Consider the following 17,700-nt stretch of genomic DNA (forward strand, 5'->3'; position numbering starts at 1 on the left):
TATCTCCAATTTTCTCTGCCCATCATCTCATGAGCTCCAACAGGCTGGCCCTGCACTGAGTTTCCTCTATGAAACAGCATCAACTAAGGGGACCTGGCACAGTCACCTTCCCTGTTGCAATGCCTGCCCTTTAGAATGGTGCTGACCCTGCTGGCTTTCCATAACTCTTAAAAAAGTTGGGGATTCTTTTTCCTTCCCAGGCCTATATGCCAAATAGTTTGGGTTGTCTGAGTAGTCTGGGTTTGGCCTGAGTTTGTGCTTTTTCATGCTATGCTTTTTCAGTCTGTATGTTTATTGTTTTTATATATATATATAAAATTTGCTTAAATAAAAAGGAATATTTAAAAAAATTGCAGTGTGGGTTACAAAACATTAAAAATATGTTCCAGAATGATTCATATCTGTTTAACAAACATTCAGCAAAAACAGTAAGTCATATCATCGTTTATTGCATAGTCAGCTGGATGTTCAGACTAAACTTGGCATTTTTATTCACTTACCTGGGATAGGCAGATGTGGAAGTTTGATGGTATTAGAGATATCATCGCAGGATGTAAGCTGTTCTGAGTAAAACCATCTTTTGCAATTGACTGATGGTGAATTTGTCAATGCCAATCATTATTATTATCCAGTCCCTCAGCTTTTCTGTATTAAGGTTTCTGCCAGACTTTAATTTAGATATTCTTTCTTTTCTGGCTTTATTTTCATTTCCTCTGCCTCATGCAAACATTTATTAGCTATTGTGTTTGAAGCTTACAAAAAGATTAAGCCTATTTCTCACAAGACAAATTCAGATTACTTTATAAATATAAGACATTTCAAACTCCCATATCTGAGGAGAATCATAAATCTGATTCTGTTACTTCTGAAATCAAGACAAAGGTTACTTGGCTAGAATGCAAGAATGTTTTGCAAAAACAATCCCCCATCAGCAGGAATCCCTACCCTAACATAGAGAGCAAGCAAACTGGACTAATTATGGTAAATTCCATTTCTTGAAAAAAAGATATGCACTCTTTCACAGTAATCACTTCTGTAATATTTGGTAATATGCTACCCCCATCACTCTGGAGTGCCCAGAGAGCATTCCATGAGGTTTAACAATCACGTAGATCATTTTGTTTTCAACTGAGATGGGAGATTTCCTGTTGTGTTTTCAATCTCACTCAACTATCGGTATGTACGGTAGCTATTACTAGGGAGACTCTATACTGCAATAAAATTGTTAATCTCTGAGGCTGCATAAGCACTCTACACCTTCTGACTGCTACAAAATCAGCATTAATATTCTTCTGGAATTATTCGGGGAACGCATATTAATTGAGAAAAGAAAACAAAGTGATCAGAACACAATGAAGTTTAAACATGTCAGTGCTAATAAATTGTAAAGCTTTGATAATGTTAAGCAAGCTGATGCCTTCTACCGTGTTTCCCCCAAAATAAGACCTGGTGTTATATTATATCCAAAAGATGCATTAGGGCTTATTTTCTGATTAGGTCCAGTTTTGGGGGAAATATGGTACTAAATGCGTTCGTCTGGCTGACAATCTTAACTGGAGCTTATTTTTGGGATAGAGTTTATATTATGAGTATTCGGAAAAATCATGTTGTAGCTTTTTTTCCAGTTGGTTCCAATTTTAGGGGAAACACGGTAGATACTTGGAAGTATAATTCCTGTAATACTGGCCATGGCTGTAGTCCATATCATTTTGAGGACAACAGATTATTGATAACTGATGTAGTTTGACAGTACTTATAGTGACAGTTTGATAGGTCACCCAATCCCCTCATGATGTCCATTAGGATCAAACAATCCTTGGGGTTAATTGCACAAATACAATTACCATACATATATTTCAAAACTACAAAATTGTACCTATAGAAGGATGAAGGCAGTTGCTAGACCAAACCCTCCTTGTGGCAGACTTAATCTTAGAATACTGTATTGCTGGCTAACTCTGCCCACAGTCTGGAATTTGATCCTGATGGGCTCAAGGTTGACTCAGCCTTCCATCCTTCCAAGGTTGGTAAAATGAGGACCCAGATTATTGGAGGCAATATGCTGACTCTGAAAACTCTCTGTTACAGCCTGCTGTAGAAGAGCTGTAAAGCATTATGGGGTGGTATATAAGCCTATAGGTTTTGCTAACCAAAACTCTCCCTCTGACACTTGTATTTGAATTGAGGACAAGTTCAGTGAATCCAATTTCTAATGTATATTCCAGAAGACATCTGAACCACAGCAGGTGAGAGCATTAAATGCTTTGTCCTGTGCTCACAGTGCTACTTTTTGTTCTTTATATGTCACATTTTAAAAACTGCACATTTCCCTCACAGACGGATTCTGAGTGGCGTACACATAAAATATTAAAAACATAAACACCATATTTAAAAGTTAAGAAGAGGCAAATGATATTAAAAATTAATTAGAAGACCACTTACAGCTTTAAATGATCTTTAGATCACCTGCAAGGACTCATTTGAAATGTTAAAACATAAAATCAATATAGGTTTTGCTCTGACTGCCACCAATGGGCAATCTTTTATTTTGGAAACTCCAAAATATTGGATTGGATCTAGCTGAGTCAGAGCAGATTCATTAAATCAGTGAAATTTAAATTGCTATATAAGTATAATTAAATATGATTCTAGACTATTGTGAACAATATTCTTTCATTGGTTTCTTCACAGTTCTTTCAGTAGCTTCTTTACCTGTGTCTAACACACTTACTTGCAACATGAAATACTATTTTAATTGTTTTTCCTTTTTTTAATCAGACAACCTTTAATTATCAGACATTGCAAGATTGATTCCCAAAGGAGTAGTTATAACTAAGAAGATTTGCATTTTGATTACTAGCTCATGCTGTTTTAGTTGCCCAGGATTAAAATAGTAACAGCTCTTTTCACTCAGGGACCAAAGTGCATATAAGGTGTTATGATAAAAACCAGGTTGGGAACAGAAATGTAGTTTATTGCTTTTAACTATCTTACAAAATCCCTAAAACATAGACATTTTTCAAATGTCAGTACTATTATTTTCAGCCTGAATTAAGCTATTTCTCTAACCAGTTGTGTGTGTATAATGTACTATTGGAAAAGCAAACAGCAATCAGAATAAATTATGCAAGTTAAATATATTGGCCTATTTTAATATAACAGTATTTAGTGTTAACGTTTTGAAATAATTTGGAAGTCTTTTCTCTAGAAAAAGTTTAGCAGAGAACAGAAAAAGGATCCCCAAATGATTCATGACAAATGCATGAGAGCTAAAAACGTGCTTGTTTCTTTTAAAGAAAGATATTTTTTAGAATGAGTTAGCATAAAATATGCAAATCCAGACAACAAATTCTGTGGTTATGTGGCAGTTTTGTCAAAACTAAAAAAAAAACACTGAAAAATGACAAAATCGGGAGCAGAACACATGGTGAGTATCAGAGGTGGATAACTACCAATAACTCAGACATATTTCCAGCAATTCTCCACCAAGGAATAGATTGGTACATCCTACCCCAGGCCTTATGAAAGCACAGAGTCAGGGCCATGCAGACCTCAGGGAGCACAATGTCTACAGGACAGGCACAGCTAACAAGAAGGTGCATCTTCTCAATCCCACAAGATACAATGGTTTACAGCTTGGAGCACCCCAATTGGTCCAGATCTTACCGGTCAGGCAGAAACAACAGGAGAAGGACAATCCTCCACTTAACCATATCCGAAGACTTGGAAGAATCCAGTATGTTTCATTTCCCACCAAATGTTCCTTTGTTCCACCTGCATAAATCTCAAAGAGGGATTCCTGCAGCTTGCCTCATTAAAACCTGAGGATTTGGTTCTAGAGGTAAGCAGGGAGAACACAAATTCCAGGATTCCCTAAAAATGAGACCAAAAGGAACACACCTGCCGTGGAATCCGCCCATGATACCATGCATGGCTCCGCAAATCATCACTGCTCATCTGCAACTCTTCTTCCAGCTCCTTCTTCAGTTTTTCCGGGGAACTTTCCATCACTTGCTTCTCCTTTAAAAACTGCAAAAGAGAAGAAGGAAGGAAGGCTTGATTATGTCGAAACAGGCCTTAAACAAGCAAAACAAAAGAAAAACCTTACCTAGCCAGAAACTTTCATTTTGCCTCACATGTCAAGAGGTCTGCAGTTGCCAGCATTTTGCCAGCCTTTGATCTTTAAGGAGCATTTGCTACAACGTCTGCTGGGTGAGCAAGTTAGGTAATGATTACTTGCAAAGGGGGGGTGGATCACTCATGTCCCACCTGGATGTTTTGGGATAAGCACGAGTGTTCTGCTGGTCATTTATGTCCCTTCCTACACGGAATGCAGAAAGAAAATAAAAGAGGAAACGCACAGGAGCAAGAGCTGAGCTGAAGCAAAAGGTTCAAGTTTAAACCTGTTGATCAGGGATGGCACATTTACACCAAGCTCACCCAACATACACATTTTGGTTGTGGAATTAATTCATTTTCTAACTTTGCATAAACCATCCTTAACCAATGGTCCCAGGTTAGACTCAGCTTTCCTAAACACCTCAAGGTATAACCAAGTGTCACATATTATGCAAATGCACCTGAAAGGTCTTAAGTGACCTGGTCAGGTTTGTGTGAATGTAACAGCAAAGACTGGCTTAAAGAGGAACGAAGTGGGAGGCACCATTTATGTTTTGTTATGAGTTGTGATCAACTCTATGATCAAGTATTGTAGGTCCTGAACACCAGGTTCTGGGCCAATAATAAAAGAATTGAACCTATGGTGCAGCAATCGCTCACAAGTGATTTACTGAGATTTTACTACTTTCCTACTTCTAATATATCAGTACAGTAACTATGTTACATAATCCTATTTTCCTTCCATATACCTATACAAACGACCTGTTACTGACATATTCGCAGAAGCTTGATCTTATGTGCAGAAAGATTCCTATTCTTATAGCTTTTTTTGAAGAATAAGCTGCAGCGTATTGCAGACAGACTTAATAGCAGCATGACTGACCTAATCTCCCAAACCCAGATAAAATTATTTTTGCTGAAGCAGCAACAGAGTGCAATGTGAAGCTGCTGGTTGCAGTGGGAACAACTCCATCATTGCTAATAATCCAGTTTCTTTTGCTAGTCCATTGTGGATTTCTTAAAAACTGTAGAAACATAAAATCAGCAATCCAATAATAACTAAGTTCCTCCATATCCTCTTTCGGTCCTGTTTTGCCTTGGAGATAAAAAAAAATAGTGTGTGAGGCGGTGGTTGAATTCATTTTTTTTTTACTACCGGTTCTATGTGCATGGCTTGGTGGGCGTGGCAGGGGAAGGATACTGTAAAATCTCCATTCCCTCCTCACTCCAGGGGAAGGTTACTGCAAAATCCCTATTTCCTCCCAATCAGCTGGGACTCGAGAGGCAGAGAATAGATGGGAGTGGGGCCAGTCAGAGGTGGTATTTCCCAGTTCTCCAAACTACTCAAAATTTCTGCTATCGGTTCTCCAGAACCGGTCAGAACCTGCTGAATACCACCTTTGGTGTGTGGGAATGAAGTGCTACGGTGGAGGACATCGACAGTTGGCCATAAGAGAAGGTGTAAATCAGACCTAGCTTTCCTCTTTTCAACAACACACTTGACCAGGAGGGGGCAGTTTAAACTTCAAATAATTGTGAAGCAGTTTGGCATTAAAGCAAAATGACAAGGGCTTCATAATTGCACAGATGCTTATCCCACCCTTAATACAGTAGTGAGATCTTTGATAATTAGAAGATGTAAAGTTAAATTAAACCACGGTTGCAATCCATATTCTCCTGATGCTTTAAAGTTTCGTGAACATCGCCATAGTGGTATGGGAATTGTAGTCCAAAGCATCTGGAGTACTCCAAGATGTATTTCTGCATTAGACCATCTATGAATTAAATTAATCTTGTTTTAATTTAACGCCCCTGCTTTAATTTACTTCTGTTTTCTGAGAGAACTCACAGGGATTGCAGTGGCATTTTAATTAAACTGGTGACTCTACTTGCAGATTTTGCCTCAAATCAGATATCAGTGTAAATGTAAATAATTTTACTCCTTTCAGGACACATCTGCTTTCTTTTCTATTTATGTTATTTACATTTTGCAACTTTACCTGAGAACACTGAAAGAGCAACATATCTCTTATGAAATTCCCGAATCATTATAAATGGTTGAATCATGAAAAAAAAAATCTTCAAAATAAAAGGTATCTGAAGCCATTGCTGTTCTTGAAATAGAATTCTGCATTTTTAGGAAGTCAGTGTACATTTGAAACGGAAACAGTCTGTCTACCTCTGAGTTAAAGAATGTCTTGCCAGGAGTGGATAATCTACCACCCTGCAAGATGTATGTATTCTTTCAACTCCTTTCTCCCACTAAAAAGTCACAAGTTTCTCATTAGAAGGGAGAAAAGATCTCTTTAAGCTTTCAGATAGGCTTATCATTCTCTCAAAATTAAAAGGATCTCCTCCACAAATCTTCAGAAAATCCTAGAAATCATCATTTCAGCAAGACAATGCCATTGCCTCATCCACTGAAGCTCTTGGCTATGTATGAATGTGTGTGTGTGTATGTTTGTGTGTGTACATACACATATACAAACAAACACACACGCATATCAGTGTTGAAAGTTGAGAGTACAGACACTCTGGACAACATCTGTGTTCCAAAAGCAAGGTTCTTTTTTCTTGCTGAAGGTCTTTGCCAAATTGGAAATATAGTCTACAATCAGAGGTGAAATTCAGCAGGTTCTGGCAGGTTCTAGAGAACCGGTAGCAGAAAGTTTGAGTAGTTCAGAGAACTGAACTGGCAAATACCACCTCTGGCTGGCTCCAGGGTGGGGAGGGAATGGGGATTTTGCAGTATCCTTGGTCCTGCCACACCCACCAAGCCATGCCCACAGATCTGGTAGTAAAAATTTTTTGAATTTCACCCCTGCTCTACAATGGCCCCGTTCTAATCAAGATGTCTCCAATTGTCCTCTCTCCAACCTACATCTAATGTTTTTTTCCACAGATATTTCATACTTATATTTCCTATTTCATATAGGAACTGGAGAAACTGTGGAGAAACTGAGGAGACCCAGGACCTGGGTGGGGGTGTCCTCCTCATAATCAGCATTTTCACTAATCTGATCCCATTAGAAGCATTTAAAATATTTCAATTCTCCAGAAAAGAGCAAAACACAAGACATTCTGCAATTCAGCCACCCTTGATTGAAACGATCAATGAAAAAGCCAACAAAAAATAGCTGGATTCTCAGGCATTCGTAGCATCCTGCTGGTTTCTAAAGAAATCTCTGCTTACAGCTCCTGAGAAAGAAGCAGAACTAAGTAGCATTAAGTTGGAAACGCCATGAATGTACGCTGAAAGCTGTAATGCAACAATAACCACCGAAACATTTTTCCCATGATTACAGCCTTTTTTTTTTTAGTAACTTGGATGAATTCCCGGGCTTCTAGTGATGTGAATGAATCTTTATAGTACTTGAAAGACTAAAGGACAAAAGTTCTTATTCTCTAATCTAGCCTTTCTATGAATAGTCTGAAATCCTGGGAGCTTCCACTTTCCTGGATTCTTCTTATAACCATACGGTACTTCGATATATAGCATTTTTAATAAACTTCCAACAATTGTCTTTTTGGATGAAGTTTATTAAGAATTGGCATTTAATCAATGTTTGGTAAACAGATTTTTTTTTTAAAATTTGAGCACCCCTTAATGAAGGATCAAACATGACCACTAATTTTAGTAGAGTTATTATTATTCTGAATCCAGGAAGAAGAGACCAGGAGGGACAACCTGGATTAGGATGTCTGGGCTGCCTGTGGAGTGTAAATGTTGCATAGTTGCAGAGACACCCAGGCTGGACCACAGGAAGCGCTCTAGGAAGAACAGTGGCCTCAGGGTCTCAATTCAACCAAGATGAAGGGCTTTCTATGCAATCATCTAGGCCAGGGGTATCAAACTCAATTTCATTGAGGGCCGCATTAGGACTGTGGTTGACCTCGGGGGAGGGCGGGGCGGGCAGGCATGGCCGACTGGGTGGGTGTGGCCAGCTTGACACACCCTCCCCCAAAATGCTGGCATGTTTCCTCTTTGCACTCGGTAGACTGGGCCAAAGCGACGCAGGTGGCCCCTTACATTTTCCAGGACAGCACGCAGGACAGATCCAACCACATAATGGGCTACCTGCGGCCCGCGAGTTTGATACACCTGCTCTAGGCACAGGCAACAGAGAGGTAAGGCTTGAACAGGGAGCTAGTCAGGAGGCTGAGTAAGGATAAGGAGGAGGGCTGGGTATAGCCACCCTTCCACGCAGTCTGGCTTTACTGAGCAAGAAGTGAAAAAGAGAGTGAAGAAGTAAGGAAGATCTTTCTGAAAGGAATGAAATATCCATCTGCTCAGCAAAGAGATAGAAGAAAAACAAAAGCAGAAGGTCAACCCCGCTAGATAGACCAGATAGGAAATCCAGAAGATTCAAACCAACTGATATAATATAGTATATAACAGAATCAACAAGTCTGTGTTATACTTCCTCCTCTTCCTCTTCCTTAAACTTTAGTGTACTGGAAGTTTCTGTCTCAGCTGCTTCTAAATATTATCTCATTTCTCTGGATTTAAAAAAAAATGTTTCAGCCCCTTTTGCTTTGGTAACAATTCTTGCTTATTTCCATCATGGTCATCTTCCTTATGTTCTACATGAGATTTGAGCTAATTTTATTTTATTCTAGATAAGATCTTGAAGACCAGATTGGGGGGAAAAATTATGAGATTAACATCAACTTGCTGCCACATAATGCCACCAAAGGGGCCTGTGAAATGCCCATCTGACCATGACTTGTGATATCACTGCTGGCGCCTCCATTGACCCTGCTTGTGGGAATCCAGTTATGGAGTGTGCAAGTGGCAATCCCACGACCATGGGACATTGTGATGGTTGTAAGTGCAAGGACAGGCTGTAAAGTTACTTTTTAAGCACCATTATAACTTCAAACAATTGCTAAATAGGGCAGAAGTTAAGCAAGGGCTCATGTAGGAAAAGGCCTCACAATGATTTGAGTTTCAGATGCCTTGTTTATAAGTGGGGGAAAAGCAATTAAATAACAGAAATGAAGTGTTCTTGCTTTTGTGATCTCTCTCTCCCCCACTCCCTCTCTCAGACACACACACACACACACACACACATCTCTTTTCATTACTATTTTGCACTTTCCCACATTGCAAAAGGACTGATATTATGTTTCCGCCTCAAGTTAAATCATATGGCAGATGACTTCCAGATGACCAACTTTTCCCATCACCCTTTTATTTCAAAATAAAAGTAAAGTAGGCTGTTTTTTCGTGGACAACTGAATGCCACTGAAATCAGATCATGTTTAAACCTTTTATCTTGGTGATTCTTTACTAAGAGCCAGTCAGAGTTTGTCTAACCTGGTCAGCTATCCTGTAGGAAGGCCATCCTTCACAATTTATTCTGCACCAAACCCAAAAATCATTGCCTCCATTGAAGGTCATGATTTACCTCACTAAATTGGCAGGCTACCACTCACGTTATTCTACCTCTTCTGTCCCCATGGCCCCTTTCCTCAGTTCTGGTTTTTCGGTGCCATGTTATGATACCAGGGGATGGAAGACATGTGCTCCCTACAACGGTTAGAAAGACTGTGACGCTACACACTATCTAAGAACAGAATTTCCCCAATTGCAATGAACTGTACAACTGCCATACAAAAGAGTCAAGACAAAATGGCAGGACCCCAAGGAAGGTGGGATCAATTCATTTTAATGAGGCAACTTGCATCCCATTCTGGATTATGGTGAGTGGATCAACAATCTTTTGCAGATCTGGAGCACAAAGAAGCTTGAGCCTAGGCTAGTTCCTGGACCTACCTTTCTCATTTCAGGAATTGTAGTCATGATGATGCAATACAATGAAATACACTAAACCTTCCTTTCAAATGCTTAAGCAAACTGGGTTATCTGAACTGTGTTCTATGTTTTTTAAAAAATATATATATTATGCATTTTTTTTAAAGATTCACACTTTTCTTAGGAAAAAAATGAGGCTAATTTCTCATCCACTTTGATGTAAACAGAATGGGAGGCTGGATATTACATTTATGCTCCACTTTATCTTACTTCCCTCCCTTCCCCCAAATATTATTGAGTTTTTCTTAGTTTTCCTAACAGGAATCTTTTATGTCACCTGTTCCTTAGCATTTTAGACAGCACCTTAAAACAATTTTTCATCTATTTGTAAAGTGACCTTGATGGCACAGATGCCTCTAAAACAGTGTTTCTCAACCTTGGCAACTTTAAGTCCTATGGACTTCAACTCCCAGAATTCCCCAGCCAGCTGTGCTGCACACTGCTCTAAAATAACACTACAGTTATTATTTATGTTTTAAATATGTTTTAAATATATTTTAGAACCAGTTTGATGTAGTGCTGGCCTAGGAGACTGTGACTTCTAGTCCTGCTTTAGGTATGACAGCTGGTTGGATGACATTGGGCCAGTTACTCTCTTTCAGCTGAATCCATCTCACAGGTTAGTGATTGTGGGGAAAATAAGAGGAAGAGGGAATATTAGGTATGTTCACCGTCTTGTGTTATCTATGAAGTAAATGTCTATGGAGATTCTTAGTCATCCAAGTCATGGTTGTCTCAAAGGCACTTTTTAAAAAAAACAACAACAACTGGGCTTTGTTGAAACAAAGTCCAGTTGCCTTTTGAAAAAGCATCTTTGGGATACCTATAAAGTAATAAAGGCGAAGTTTTTAAAACATTATAACTAAGTTCTTCAAAAACTGTTACGAGTTAAAGATTTGATGGTTTGCTAAATGATGCCTCCCAGATTTGGAATCTTTCAGTCTATAAAGAACTATGGATATATTGTGCCTGGACCGCAACTAAAGTTTTAAAAAAATCTGATGATGTAGATATGGAAGAATGTCTGGGTTCCAGACTCTAAATACTGACTTAGTAAGATCTGTCATCTCTCACCCTTTGAAGTATGTTAGTATTATTCACAGTCCAATCATTAAAAAAAAAAGTAGTTGCAAGACAAGCTTGAAGCAATTACTAGTGTGAGGAAGGAACAAAGTGAGTTCTCTGTGCAGAAATACTCTTATTTCTCCTCAGATTGTACAAACTTTGTACTGAAGGAGAGATAGGACCCAGTAATATGATTATGTGAGTTCGAGGTTCATTGTTTAAAAAACTAAATCAGTGTGTGGAAAAATGGAAGAAATTATAGTTTCAGTAGCGTGATATCTAATATGGGCTTTTTATGTATGTTTAAAATATAATATAGGTATAGATATAATTCAAGTAGGGTTTTGCTTTACTATTTTGATATGGTTATAGTTCACTTAAGGTTTTCTTTTTCACATTCAAGTTTCTTTGGGGTTTTTTCTCTTTGCTTTTGTTTTTAGGTAGCTTATTATAGGCTTTTGCTTTCTTTCATTTCTCTTCAAGAGATGGATGGATGGATAAGATACCTCATTTCCCTCAAAATAAGACCTATCCAAAAATAAGATCTAGCATGTTTTTACCATGTGCGCATAATATTTTGAAAACCAAATGTTAATTGTAGTATGTTTTAAATTCAAGTTAAATTAAATTAATGAACTAAATAATAAATATTGGAGAGTTCGCCAACAGAAGGCATGGCAGTATCAGAGTGGACAAAGATCACCATGGGTTGGAATTTGAAGCTGCTGAAAGTTGGAATCAAGTAGGCAACCCTTTTTCCCTTTCTCTTTTGGCACTGGTTGGAATCAGGAAGGGGAAGCCCTGAGAAGTATCTCCAAAATTAATAGGCATTAAGGACACAACAGAAACCTGAGGACCTTCTGCAGACAGTGGACAATTCAGTAATTTCTCAAGGGAGCCATCAGGCAGGTTTTGGGTCATGATAGAAGCTTGAAGGAAGACAGTTTGATCCCAAAGAGTAACTGCAAACGAGTAGAACAATTGAGCCAAGATCAGTTTGTAAACTCCCAAAATGTTTAATAAATGTTTGCTCCATGACCTTTATGAAGGAAGGGAGAGGGAGGAAGGAAGGGAGGCAGAGGTGGGTTCCTAGTGGTTCGGACCAGTTCGGCTGAACTGGTAGTAACTTGGAGGCCTGGGTCGATGGAACCGGCAGCAACCCAGGCCTGCCACTCCCAAAACCAGTGGTCTCAGTGGCGCCATAGGCACCATCATCTTGTATTTTGCCTTTTGCGCATGCGCAGACCAGTTTTTGTTGCATTGTGCATGCATGCACAACACGCATCAAGCCCATGCACAGTGTGCATCAAGCTCACGCACATGGCATGTCCCTGAGTGAACTGGCAGTAACAGCAGCCGGAACCCATCCCTTGAGGGAGCGAGAGGGAGAGAGATTAGGTTATACTCATTTGAAATTAGCACTTTATGAATGACCACAGGGTTGAAGGCCATGTCTGGATCGAGTGAAACAAGAGGCCACCCTTATGAACAGCCTTAAGGAATTTTGAAAGTACTAAGAGAAAGGAAGAAAAGCAAGACAACAATAAAGCAGGAAAAATAAATAAATTCAGTAAAGCAAAAGGACTATCAACTCAAGGATGACATACTAATATTCTGCCTATGAAAAAGAAATTAAAGGGGTCCATTAGGAATGCATCTCATCACATAGTAGCCATCAGGGAAAGGCTCCGATAAATTAATTCTAGAAGATCTAGAACTGAACAAGGATATAACTCAGAGGTAGGTTGCTCCTGATTGGGCCCGGATTGGGCAAACTGGTAGTAGCGGCGGCGGGAGAGTCCACCCACCCACCCAGACGCTTCTGCACATGCGCAGAACCATTGCACGTGCCCACAAGCGAACCGGTAGTAAAAAAAAGGAAACCCACCACTGATATAACTCATGCATGTGACACACAGAAAATACACTGAAAACTCTTCTTTCTGTTAATGGCAAAGCCAAAGACTGGCTGTGCTTCCAAATATGGCTCTAGTTCTGAATTGTAGACAAAAAAGAAGTCAGTATAGAAAGATTTGGCATGTAAAATGAGCAAGTATCCTCCAGTAAATTGCCCCTTCCTTTTTTTGTTCACATAGTGTCAAATCGTTTTTCTGGCCACACATCTGGCTGTGATTCCATGTTCCATATACCAACCTGGCTGATTTATTCTCATTTATCTATGGCAAAAATAGATCTGCAAGTGGGTGACCCTTATGTGAGGTTACTCAGAACAACCTACCTGTTCAAAGCCTCTATTTTCTCATTCCTCACTCTCTGCTTTCATGATTAATGTGCTTTCATGATGAAAGGCTTGTGACAGCCATGATGCTACATTTGTGAAAATGACTCCATTCACTGGGAATCATAAATCCAATAAATCTATTACTGTTTGCAACAAAACAATAAACATACTTTAGATGCCATCTCATTACGTTCCCAAGCAGTGGAACACATTTTTACTGCAAAAGCTATGATGAAGACCAAACACATCTTTCTATGTATTTTCAAACTAAAAATTGCCTCTGATAAAAAGGCAGTATACCTTGATTAAGGCTCAGATCCTGTTCCTCTGAAAAACAGACGAGAGCAATTCTATATTACTTGGTATGATTAGAAGACAAATTCTGTTTCTTCCCCTGGTTGCTGCTGGAAATCCAGCAAATTCTCAGCAACTCTTGGTGATTCCCTCTGTAATAAAGCAGATCTTCCCATTTCCATACTGTTCCATTATAGTTCACAAATCCCTTTTCGTTGTCTTAATTTTACAGATGCTAATATATTAGTCCTAATTGGAGTCATGACCTGGGCCCACCATCTCTCAGACATATATTCTAATTTTGGATAGCCAAAATTAGATATAGAAGGTATTTTTTCCTATATCCAGAGAAGTTTAAAATACCAGTTCCATCACTTTTATTAATCCAGAAGGAATGGAGACCTTGAAAGCTTTGCAGTGAATATACCAGGGCTATTTTAAGCAGCTGGAAACCTTTTAAAGAAAAAAAAAGGTATATCTGAACAAGGCCAGCTGGGTTTCTTTATAAAAGGCTGCTGCCCTTTCTCCTGTTCCCTGAGATCACGTATATAGACTGAACCAATGGAAAGTTACCATGACAACACACAGCATCATTTTATGTATTACAGACTCACAGCAAGATAATCAGCACAGTCAAGAACTGTATTTATGATTCTGCTTTGATAGCAAATGTTAAGCCCCAACATTCACATGGATGCTTTGATTCTAGTCAAAATCAAATAACAGCATTTAGACTCTTAATTCCAATCTAAACACCCTTTATTAAATTGCTGTCTTTGCGATCAGGAGAAACCGTTCCAATGATTCTGACACTGTTTTTCAGATAATTTTGGGTCTTCCCTGTGTAGTTTTCACAAACCTTTCCCACCCTGGCACTTTCTACCTGAGTTAGATCCAAAGATAATTTGGTTTGAGAATTCTGAGGACTGTAATCCCAGCATGTGTGTAAAATCCTGGATTGAGGAGGATGATTACATCCACTTGACAAAGAACATCTTAGAGAGCTTTTTCAATAACTGCAATTAGACAATTTTAAATTGCTATATTAGGGTCTCATGGGACTGGGACATTCTCTTTATGGCTATCAGTATTATTCTCATTATGAAGCATGAAACATTTTTTTTTCTGTCTTTCTTCTTTCCTTGCTAATCTGGTTAAAAATGAGACAGCTTGTATAAATTTCATTTTTTATCACCATCGTGATTATACCAATAAAATGGACTTTGCTTCTGCTGTTTGACTGCTAGCTACACTTATGGAGCATTGAGAGGAAATGGATAAAACAAAAACTTTTATAATGATATAGTTTTACCATCAAGTATCTTCAACTACAAAATGCTTCTTAAAAATCAGAAAAGAAGACACCATTGTTAGGTAATTGATTTCAAGGCCTTGGCATACTCAAGCCAGCCAGTTTCTCTTTAACCACTGCCACAACGTGTCACTGACTACTGAAGAAGCAGTCTTACTTGTTTTGATGGTTATTAATTATGACTGTTACATCTTTTACAAGTATCAGGAACAAGATGATTGGGACACGTTAATGAGAAACCCAAGCAAAAGCAGAGCACTTGAGGACAATTCTAAGAAGAGAACACAGAACTAGATAAACTGATCTGATCCAGAGTTGTATCAGAAGCAGATGACAATTATTAAAGCTTCACATTTGGATAATGATTTTATATTCTTATTACAAATAAGTGCTTTTGGATTTGTTACCATAAGATTCTGCAGAACGATGGCAAGCTTTTTATTAGGCTATCTTCTTTTAAATATGTTTGTTTTTTAAGATGGAAACAACAGAAAAGTACATTTAAAACTGAAGGAAACTTCTGATCTCTCTCTCTCTCTCTCTTAAAGAATAGATGTTTCAAACAACCAGACCTGTAAAAATAAACCTCACTCTATTTTTTATCTTTTCCTTTTCTTTGCAACTTCATTTTCAAACATAGATGCTTGAGAAACTCAAGTCTTTGAATTTTTTTCATAAATTGACTTGATATGCAGCCCCTTTAATTAAAGATATGCAAAGAATAGCTTTTGTGCATTTTCTAAATATTTTGAAATAGTTTTAGTTTAAAACCTATAGCAAAATATATGTAAAACTATGTTTTCAAGTTAAACTTTTTAAGTGGGGCTTAAATTTATCCAAAAATCATATTTGAGAGCCAGTACAATTTCAGTTGCATTGTTCAAGCAATTTCGATGCAAGAATAAAATTGCAATTTAATGTGGAAACAGACTTGAATGAAAGTACACAAACCAAATGCTTACAAAAATAAAGCACATCGAGAATACGAGCTTTACACATGTTCAGTCTGAAATTGTCTAGTTTGTTATTTTAAGTTACTACTATTTCTAATGAATACTTCTGCAAAAAGCTTAGGGTGGCATAAATAGAGATTTTTCCACCCTATACTCTTAGCTTTTAAAGTAATTTCATGCATATTTTAATACTATAATCTCAATTTCTGCCACTCTCTAGATATTCTAAAGTAATGGTGTCACCATTATTATGCTTCATATTATAGACCACCTACCTTGACCCCAAGAATGGAGTTCTGATGATAAAAGCAGCACAGAGATGCCATGAGCGTCTGAAAAGTATTGCACTCCTTAGGCATTTTTTTTCTTTTGTCCCATTGACCAAAACCTCCCATGGAGAACAAAATGGATGGTCCCTCCCAGCTATGTCCAAGAGCGCTTACTAAGCTCTTGTGCTGAGTTGTTGTCCACTGGGGCTCCTACACTCCCCACCTCATCCTTTCATTCCAGGCTGAAAACTGATCCTGTCATCTGTGCCCGTCTCGCTTCCATCAACCATGGGATCAGTGACATCAGGGGACTTTATTCAGCCTGCCAATGAAACTTTAAACCCTTGGAGGACTCTGCTCTCTCTCTCTCTCTCTCTCTCTCTCTCCCTCTCTCCCTCCCTCTCCCCCCTATTTTGGAGTCTCCCAGATTACGACATAAACAGTCAACATAAAAATTCCACACCTTTAATTTAAGCAGCAAAATCTTTGGTCCCAGGAAGATTTTTCTAAGTCCAGTTGTTCCTCAGCAGATAAACACCTAAATCTCCACGATGAGATCAGGAATGCTGCTAGATACACAAGCAATAAGGGGGAAGGGACAGTTATCTAGGGGGGTTGCATGTCTCCGTTACTCTTCATAATCAAACAGGTTGTTGTATCTTGCAAGCAGGTAACCAAGGGGGAAGGGCGGGGGATGACAAGACTGTTTGTTTTAAATTAGAAAGCTGCTCACAAGCCTTCCTGCAACCATATCAAAAAAGAAGGAAGTAATATCACAGAGGGCCTCTTTAGCGTCATCATTGTAATAAATGCAGCCTTCTACTCTTTTAATTAAAAGATTGGCCACTGATTTTCAAAACTCAACTAGGGCAGTCTTCTGGAGAGCAACGCTTAAGGATTGCTCGCCCTGCACAACTTGAGGTCTTGAGCTACCCAAAAGAGCTACAGAGTTTTTGCCCTGTATTTTGAGGTTTGCAGCCTTCAGACGTTGAAAGGAAAGTATGTCCCTTTGAAATCTAAGATTAAAATAAACTTTGTAATCAAATGTCAAGCAGGGCATGTCCACTGCAATTGCTTTGTAGAGAAAAGCTCTAAATAAAGCTACAGCAGGAGTGTGTTTTCAACCTTTAATAACAGGCTGTCCTTTAATAACAAGATGTCCTTCACCCTGACTGCAGTATGTCAAAATCAGAGAACAGGAATCCCCTAGAAAAGGATTTGCAGAGCAAATGACTCCAGTGCAGCACAACAACCAACATGAAAGTTAAATGTGTGTTTATAATCTCAAAGAAAACACCTTTCAAATCATACCTACGGAGATTTTAGTTCAGCAAAACCCATTCCCTAACTCTAATGTCACATTGCCTAGTACTGTACCTTACCTTTAATTAAGGCCAGCTTTGAAGAAATAGTATTAGAAAAAAATCTAAGAAATCTAGTAACCCAAAATATAAAAATCTAAATCTAATAAAGATTTAGAGCAAGGCATTTGGATTCCAAAGCTACCTTTGTTCATAAGAAAAAAGAAAAGAAATTCAGATTATTTTTTCTAACAAGGCACTTCAAGCTGGAATGCTCTCTTGTATCTTCTTGCCAATAGAAAGCTAGCACAAAAAGTTCCATCATAA

The 17,700-nt window shown here is 38.5% G+C and overlaps 1 protein-coding gene across 4 annotated transcripts in view; it reads right to left on the minus strand.

Moving 5' to 3' along the window:
- Positions 1-17,700, minus strand: part of BCAR3 (BCAR3 adaptor protein, NSP family member) — a 102,301-nt gene that overhangs the window by 32,554 nt on the left and 52,047 nt on the right. For 3 of the 4 annotated variants that reach the window (XM_081946043.1, XM_081946045.1, XM_081946046.1), the window contains one exon: positions 3,901-4,029. In XM_081946043.1, coding sequence (XP_081802169.1) covers positions 3,901-4,029 — 129 coding nt within the window. Of the gene's footprint in view, positions 1-3,900; positions 4,030-16,078; positions 16,100-17,700 lie in introns of those variants that run through there. The other variant, XM_081946044.1, reaches the window with a different exon arrangement.

This window comes from Natrix helvetica (genome assembly GCF_964273705.1).
Source record: "Natrix helvetica genome assembly, chromosome: 3".
Lineage (NCBI taxonomy): Eukaryota > Metazoa > Chordata > Lepidosauria > Squamata > Natricidae > Natrix > Natrix helvetica.